General features: G+C 48.0%; 1 protein-coding gene across 1 annotated transcript; it reads left to right on the forward strand.

The window, feature by feature from the left end:
* Nucleotides 1-974: 974 nt before the first annotated feature.
* ELOVL3 (ELOVL fatty acid elongase 3) lies at nt 975-6388 on the forward strand. The gene is made up of 4 exons (XM_027878041.1): nt 975-1039; nt 3869-4000; nt 5301-5452; nt 5967-6388. The coding sequence occupies exons 1-4, from the start codon at nt 975-977 to the stop codon at nt 6386-6388; spliced, it is 771 nt and encodes a 256-aa protein (XP_027733842.1).
* Nucleotides 6389-8788: the final 2400 nt, after the last annotated feature.

Below are 8788 nucleotides of genomic sequence, written 5' to 3' on the forward strand. Positions count from 1 at the left end.
CAGCAGTGTGTGGTGGACACACTGTTTTTGTCCCCCACAATGATCATGTTTTGCTCCATCCTAGTTAGTGTAGCTTCTCTCAGCTCCTACCACATATCCACTGTGTTTAAGTCCTTCTACAAACTGCTCTGTACGTTTTTTTTTGGGACATGTGCTATGGAAGTGGCTGATCTGCGAGGCCAGGGAACTGTAAAAGCTTCTTGTCCCTTACCTATCCTAAAGCTTTGGATTTGTTGATTTGTGATGTTCTTAGGAAAACAAATACCTACTCTATAGAAACAACTTCCTGTATTTTGGATCCTACCAGGATGTGGCATGCTGTTACTCATCTTGAATGGCACCTGGAGTCTTTCACAAACAGCTACATGCTCTTCAGTCTCGATGGAAGGCGAATATGCTATCTACCACTAAGTCAGTTTGTTGTTTACTGTCCTGTTATAGGAAATTTATTTTAACATTTGGAGTCTGAAATGTGATATTTGTGCAAAAATCAATTATCTTGTAATCTCAACCCCAGGGCAAATGACACTGTAGGTGATGCTCAGTCACCATATCAGAAACTAGTCCTCCCTCTGCATGTACTCAGGAAATTGTCTTTCTGAGGTCCTGCATAGCCATCATGGCCTCTGAATAAAGGCATGGAGGCTTCTGCTCCATAGTCTCTGTCTCCTCCCCACTCATGTGGAGGACAGAAGAATGCAGTGCTCCTCTCCCACTAATTCAGGATTGCAGCCCTGATGCGCCAACGGTCTGTGAAGTGTTGCTGGGGCTTTGCTTCTTCACCTGCAGGATCTGAGCTCTGTGCAACTCACTGTGATGTGTGAAAATAAGCTCATCTGTTTATTTAAAAGTCACTATGATGTCCACATTGCATCCTGAGTCCAACAGTGGTTCTGAGCACAGTGCCAGTGTCTGGGCACTGGACTTGGCAGCTCTCTGCAGGCTAGCCCACCCAGATCTGGGAGTGCAGACAGATGTATTTGACATTGTGGAGGCAAGAGGATAATCAGAATGTCACAACCCCATCTGGATTGCTCAGGTAAGCTTTTAGTCCATGAGAAAGCCCTGCCTTACTAAGCAAGACAGGGATTTTGGAGGATGCCGAGAGCCTCGTCGTTTCTGTCTGCCTCTGTTCTTTACGTGTTGTTCTTGTTCCCTTCTGCCAAAGATGCTCTTGGGGAGTGCTCTCTACCAGCTGCCTGCTCAGGTGGTACCAAACTGCTGAAGGCATGAGCTCCTCCTGTAACTGAACACGCCACCACCTCAGAAATGGGTGGACAGGCCTGCTCTAGGAGAGGCAATGTTCTTGTTTGTGTGGCATGAAGCAGTTTCAAAATGAAAACTTTTACTATTGAACAAAGGATTAGGTTAGGAATAAGAAATTATGTCAGTATCAGCACCTTTTCTACTCAGCTAATCCAGTTTACCCTTGCATCTCCCAAGAGCAGTACCTCTTGTGGTGTCTTACATAAAGGAGACCTTGTTTAACAACTGCTAAAGATAACAAAGCAGGTGTTTTGTATTTGTTGTGCCTCAAGCAGCTAACCACTGTACTCCATCTGAGAACAGCAAATCTACAAACAATATGCAGGCAAAGGAGTCAGCAACAGTGAAACCGTTGTCTAGAGCATGGAGAGGGATAAATTTATAAGGTCCCCAACATGGCTTTCCTGCTGAATACGGAGACTGAATGTCAACTTGTATGCATTAGAAGCTAGTGCAAAAAGTACCCTGCTTCCATGGTTGCACCTAGTCTTTTGGTGTGTAGAAGCCCTTGCAGCAGATGAAAGGTGTCTTCAGCATGTACCTGAGTATTCTGCTTGGTGATGCTGCTGCCCAAAGCAGGTGATGAAAGACAAAAGACAAGTGATCCAGGATGGAGACTGTACAGTCCTTGAGCTGCAGACCTCTGGAAGGGGGGGGGGGGGAAGAGGGGCAGGACGTCCTGGGAGCTGGAAACACTAATGTGAGAGCTGTGCAAGGCACAGTGGGAGCTCATGCTATATACAGGATGTTCTCCCTGTGCATAGTATGGAGAAAATACTGCTGTTGACAAGTATAAGCTGACCTTTCTACAGAAAATTACAAATGCTCTACAAAATAGGGGGTCTAAGTCAGGGATGGGCAAAAATCATGAAGGGATTTTAATTCCTATATGTCAAAGTCTTCCTCATTTTCTCACACCACTGCACTGTCAAATGCAGAGTAAATTGTAGATGCCCCATTCCTGGAAACATTTGAGGCCAGGCTGGATGGGGCTTTGAGCAACCTGGTTTAGTGGATGATGTCCCTGCTCACAATGGAGGGATTGGACCTTACTGATCTTTAAGGTCCCTTCCAACCCAAACCATTCTATGATTCTATGAAATGTCTCATCAAAAGAAATGTTCACCTTCTGTTTGAAGAGTTAGCAGTTAAGCAGATGACTTGTGTACAAGAGCATTGATGTCTGCATGAGGTAAAAGTCTCCCCAAGTCTGTGAGCTTTGTAGGGTGCTGCTGTTGCACATGTGTAAACACATGACACTCAGGTGAAGTACCAAGTTGAGTGAAGTGACCAGAGGGTGCAATGAGATATGCTGGGTTCAGGGGATTTTGACTATACTGGAACCATTTTCAGCTGCAGGAACCTAAGTAGGAGATTACCTAGAGCCCTTTTAATCTGAAGCAGCACTGGCCAGATACTGCACAACAGCTAACTGCAGTCAGGGTACTGGTATTTCTGCCCGTTGTTGGTGACAGTGCAGTTATTACCCTGCCCATCTGCTGAGGGGCGAGCTGGGATGGGTGGGGCAGGTACTCAGTGAGCGGGAGGGCCTCCCTCCCGGCCCGAGGGGGAGACCGGCCCTCCCAATCCCCGTGCTGGGCAAGGAGAGGGAGGTTCCGCTTTCCCCGTCGGGCTGGGAGGTCCCCAGTCCCGTCCCTCACTCCCTCCTCCGGTGTGATATTGGGGCGGAGCGCATTCTCGGGATTATATCCGGCGGTGCGGGTCGGGGAGCTGCTGATTTTCGGTTGCGCCCAGGGATGCCGGATATGGAACTGAACATTGACCCGTCGGAGCTGCAGCCGCTGGGAGAGTATGAGTTCGAGAAGAACTTCAATTCGCTGGCAGCCATGAAATGGATGACGGAGAATCGGTGAGAGGAGAGGAGGTTGCAGCTCCAGTGCACCCCGGACCCCGGGTAGCCCCATCGGGTCCTGCTGTTTCCAGAAGAAGAGGTGTGGGGGTCCTCAGTTCCGAGGAGGAGGAGGTTGGGTGGCCCTGGCTGCACACCTGTTGAGGAAGGGCTGCAGCAGTGCGTGGGGCAGAGCAAACTGGTCCAGGTGGTGCTGCAGCCTGTAGGGAGGTGGTGATGTGTCAAGAGGGCAAAGAGCAGTCACGGATGGCCACCGCAGCCCTTGCACCGGCAAATAGGGTACTGAGCCCTGACATGCTGCCAAAAAGCCTTAGAAAGGAGTGGGATATAACACAAGGGACTTGAGGCTCTAGCTTACTGGTGCAACTGGCCTTTTTAGACATCCTGCGTAGGCATCCTCTGCCTATAGAGTCTGATGTGTAAATGGATAAAATGCATTGATGTGTTTGCTCAGGATTCTGCTCATAGGCTACCAGAACCTGTCTCATCCCATCAAGGTTTTGTGGAAATCTTCATGATGTAGCAGTTCACTTTCTTTTCTGCAGTCCCCATAGTTTTTCCTTGCTAGCTCTACTCACTGTCAGGGCAGGCTTTCTTCCAAGCCCAACCTTAGCACACGAATGGGAGATCTTTTGTTTCTTGGTGAGAGCACTTCATTGGGGCTACAGAAGTCTGGATGAAAATGGGTCAGTTTGGGTCTTTTCCTGATGGCTCCCTCTCCTGTACTTGCAGGGACAAGTGTTTCATTGTTGCTGCTATTTATTTGATCCTGGTCTTTGGAATCCAGCATTTCATGAAGGAACGGAGAGCCTACCACCTGCGGACACCACTGACCCTGTGGTCCTTCGGTCTGACCTTGTTCAGGTAAGAGCCTTTACTAAAACTGGAGACAGCTGTAGACCTTTCTCTAAGGACTGCATTGATGGAAAATTCTGGATATCCATGATGTCACTAAGTAAATAAACAATTTTTTCCCTGTGAAGGCCCTTTCCAACTAGGGGAAGTGACCTGCTCATACAAGTAATTTGTTTGCCACCAGAAATATTCCAGCAAGTGGAATGAGTTGCAGAAGGACCGCTGGGGACTGTGCTTGAAAATCATTAGTGGGTAGATATGAATGTGAAGCCTGCAAAAGCAGAGATCCTCCCTTATTCAAAGGATGCCTATCAATTACAAGTTTGATTTGAGGTCTATTAATCTTTAAAATTGTTTCCCCCCCTCACCTTTCTCTAATCCTGTTCTGCTATGCTCACAGAAGCACAGAAGATTAATACAAAATGTATGTTTTCGAACTGTCCAGTCTTACAGTACTGGTTTTCTGCAGTGGCCACAAGACTGTTTCTGCCCATGCTCTGTAATTATAAACAAGCAGATGTCAATTTTCCAAAATTTCTCTTATCTCCATACCTCTTTCTGTCTGTTTCATGAGATAGAGAGAAATTAGACTACTGCCCCTTAACTCCAGCTGGCTTTTATCAAGTCAAAGGGACACTGTTAAGGCTGGGCATGGCAGTGGTCTGTAAAATCACAAGCTGTGTGAGAGGGGAGTTCAAGGGATGACTGTTCATGATCTGTTCAGAAACAAGCTCATGCAGATGAAATGTACGGGTTGATAACAAAGAAAAAGTGGTATTTCTTCTCATAAGCTGTAGGAACTGCCTGCCACAGGAGATTGTAAATGCTCCCTGGGCATGTCTTGTGCAGGACATCAGGACAATTGTCCCCCTTTTCTGATCAATGTAGCAGCTTTTGCTCAAGTGCCTCTTCAAGCAGTGGAAGCAGAGAGTGTAACAAGGGAGCACTCTTTGATACTTAGACCTTGGCTGCTGCCACCCTCCAGGAGCTGCATCGTGACACCAGGCAAACTGAATGGCTGTGTTGGTGGCTCACAAACTACTTACTCCTTGTGTCTTGCTGCTGTTCTGGTGGGACCAGCAGCCTTTCACTACTCTGTCTTGCAGGAATATCCTGGCTAAAAGGTGTTGGGCAAGCACGAGCCCCGCAGAGAGCTAAAACCATCTGGGAAGTAAAAGAATACAACTGTTTGTTTAGATGTCCCTGAGACTACCCTGGGCATCGAGATGGAGTTAGCTGAATATCCTTGGGTGCAGAGATGTGGTGGGCCCTGAGCACAGTGTTCAGCTCTTCTCTGATTTTCTTGCAGTGTCATTGGAGCCTGGCGGGTCTGGAAGCAAATAGCCTTCCTCCTTCTTACCAAGGGATTTAAGCAATCAGTGTGTAGTCGATCTGTCTACGTTCACCCTGTCTCCAAACTTTGGATCTGTTTATTTGTATTGAGCAAACTCGTGGAAATGGGTGAGTCTGAAACTCATCCTGTGTGTTCATAACTGTTACTTGGTTGCTTAGCCTTGCACTTGCCACTCGTTTTCTTGCTCCCTCAGATGATATACTTGCCACCGGGTTGCAGCCTGATGTTATTACTTTAGTTTGATCCCCAGGCCAGGGCCTGGACTAGGCAATTCTGTCCTGGAATTACTGCAGTGAGGGTGCAGCAGGCAGGCAGAGAAGGGCTGGGCTTTCCACCCAGTTTCCATCCAAAGAATAAAGACGAGCTGGTCTGAAGTGCTGTGCAGGTAGAGCTAGGCAAGGAAGCCTGGGGCAAGGGACTCTCATACTACAAACGTGCGAGCAGGTAGGGTGCCTAAACAATGTTTTTCAGGTCAGATTATTTCAATGTGAACCTAGGTTTTGGTGAGATCAAGCCACATATGGTTTCAGTATTGAAGCTTGCTTGTTCTGCCTCATGTGAAAACTTGTGCAACTGCTGTGCTTTCACCTAACTAACAATGCACTTCTCTCCCAACTCAAGGTGACACTGTGTTCATTGTACTTCGGAAAAAGAAGCTCACCTTTGTCCACTGGTATCACCATTTAACTGCAGCAGTTGTAAGCTGGTATACCTATAATGCTATGGTGCCTGGTATTGGCTGGGTTATAGCCTTGAACTTCAGTATCCATGCTCTCACATACTCCTACTATACCGTGACAGCCACGGGCACCCGGGTACCCAGTTCCATCGCCATAATAATCACCACTTCACAAATGGTGCAGATGACGGGATTTGTAATACTGAACTTCCTTATCGCCTTCTGGAAGGATGATAAGGTCTGCCCTATCACCTGGCCACAGCTTCTCAGTTCATCCTGGGTTTATATCACTTTACTGATACTCTTTTGCAACTTCTTCTTCAAAACTTATCTGAGTGGCACACGGAAATCAAAAGGGGAGTAAAACCAGGGACAGAAGAAGAGACTGGGGTGGAGGTGGGGAGAGAGGGAAAGGGCAAACTTTTCACTTCTGTCCGGATCTCAGGTGCCTGATGGGATGGGTGTGATGAGGGTTAGGAAGACGTCACTGTGGATAACAGCCTTCAGATTAACTTGTGCATTGGCCTTTGGTGTGTCTGCCTTGGCAGTGGGGGCATGCCAGAGTGAGGTGCGAGTTGTTGCAGGCTGGTAACAGGAGAAGGGGGAAGTAGCTGGGGGCTGGAGACCTTGGAGCTATGTTTCTGCTTTTTCCTCTTTGCATCACTTGGGTTTGCCTCGTGCCTCTCCTCCTTCCCAGGGACTGATAGGATCCTGCATGCCCCAAGACTCTCCTTGGAAAAAAGGTAGAGAAAGTCCTCTCAAAACAGGACGACCCTCTCCATGGTCCCCGGTTCTGGGGGAGAGCAGGAGAACAGAGCCCAAACCTACTGCTACTTTGTGTGTGGGGCAGCCCCAATAGGTTACTGGTGGGAACAGCACTGAAATGGAAAATCCCTGTTATTTTGTAAGGTTACATTGGGAGGGTCTCTGCCCAGCCTCTCCCTTCTTCTCTGTGACATGGGGAACTGCATCACATGAACTTAAATGGCTGTTATCTGTTGTGTGCCTTTTGTACAATATTAAACAATCTATTTAACTTGACTAGCTACTGCTTCAGACTCTAGGAGCCGAGCAGGGTCCAGCTCTGCCCTGCAGATTGTGCCAGGCGTTGCCAGTGGTCTCAGCCCAGGGCCAGCCCTGTGGGCTGGAGGCTGAAGGGTCCCAGAATCAACTCCTCTCAGAGAGCTTCTGACACTATGTGATGTGTTAAAATGACTAATAAATGCTGTCATATGGATTGATTGATTGATTGATTGATTGATTGATTGATTTTTTTGGATGTGTTTTTTGTACTTGACCTTTGTACAGAACTGTGAGAGAAGCATTGCTTTCTCTATTTCAATACTGTGTCTTTCTGAGGGTTAGCAAGGTGTCTGGCAGACTTGGTCCCTCTGTGCTTACCCCTTCTGCAGTCATCAACAGCTGGTCCTGCTTCTTGAGCCCCTTTGCTCATCACCAGGGAACTAGAAATGAGGCAGAGATGATAAAATTCAGGCTGTTGTTTTGCCATCTGAACTGAGCATGTGGCTATTCAAAGTCACTGTGCTTCATAAAGTCAAGATGAGCCTCAGAGCCTGAGTCTGGCCAGGAGCACTCCAGTGTCCAAGCCTCTGGCTGTGTGTGGCTCCTACCTGGTGAATGGGATTTGGCTTTTTGAGGCAGTGGGCTAGAAAGCTACCACAGGGCTGTGGGCTGCACTTTCATCCCCAGGAGATGGCATCAGTCTGTGCTCTGCCCAGCCTTCCCTGACAGGGGCTCCTACTCTGGATTTCCCAGCGTGGTGGGTAGTAGTGTAACAGCACCTTCCACAGCTTTGGAAATGCAGAAGCAGTCAGCTGAGGTGTTTGGGGAATAGGAATAAACTGAATTCCACATTTGGAAGCTCTCTTTAGAGAGGGGATGGTGAACGTACGGGAGTAATGGGGTGATCTCTCTCCTGCATGGTGCTATTTGGGGCACTTTCTGTGACAGGTGTGGTGCTCGTGAGGCAACTGCCAGCTCTCTCCTAACATATGCCTACAGCTGCCCCAGCAATGTTCCCTCAGCTGTGTTGGGCATCTGCACAAACACACAGAATCGTAGAATCATCAAGATTGGAAGAGACCTTTAAGATCATCAAGTCCTTCAACCCAGTATTTCCACTGTAACCCCTAAAACACTAAAACACATCACCCAGCACCAGATCCAGAAATCTCTTAAACACCTCCAGGGATGGCGACTCCACTACCTGCCTGGGCAATCTATTCCAGTGCCTGAGCACTCTAACAGAGAAAAAAAAATTTCAAATATCTGATCTGAATTTCCCCTGTCTCAGCTTTAGGCCATTTTCTCTAATCCTTTCTCTGCAGTCACAGTAGAAGAAATCAGTCACAACACCACTACAACCTCCTTTTGTGTAGTTGTTGAGAGTGATAAGGTCTCCCCTGATCTTCCTCTTCTCAAGACTAAACAAACCCAGCTCCCTCAACCATTCATCATAAGACATGTTTTCTAGTCCTTTCACAAGCCTTGTTGCCCTTTGCTGGACGTGCTCCAGCAGCTCAATGTCCTTTTCAAAGTGCGGGGCCCAGAACTGAATATGCAGCCCTCGAGGTGTGGCCTCACCAGGGCTGAGTCCAGGGGGGTGATCACTGCCCTAGTCCTGTTGGCTACACTGTTCTTGATACAGGCCCATATGCCATCGGCCTTCTTGGCCACATGGGCCCACTGCTGGCTCATATTGAGCCAGCTGTCAGCCAGCACCCCAAAGTCCCTTTCTGCCAAG

The sequence above is a fragment of the Empidonax traillii genome, unplaced genomic scaffold, assembly GCF_003031625.1.
Source record: "Empidonax traillii isolate 1590-97213 ecotype Southwest subspecies unplaced genomic scaffold, ASM303162v1 scaffold38:size1800464, whole genome shotgun sequence".
NCBI classification, from domain to species: domain Eukaryota; kingdom Metazoa; phylum Chordata; class Aves; order Passeriformes; family Tyrannidae; genus Empidonax; species Empidonax traillii.

Excerpts from the sequence above, each read along its gene's own strand:
- ELOVL3 (XM_027878041.1), top strand. The coding sequence starts at position 975 with ATGTATTTGACATTGTGGAGGCAAGAGGATAATCAGAATGTCACAACC. Across the intron at positions 1,040-3,868 it reads ACCCCATCTGGATTGCTCAG|GGACAAGTGTTTCATTGTTG; the intron begins GTAAGCTTTTAG and ends CTGTACTTGCAG. Across the intron at positions 5,453-5,966 it reads GAGCAAACTCGTGGAAATGG|GTGACACTGTGTTCATTGTA; the intron begins GTGAGTCTGAAA and ends TCCCAACTCAAG.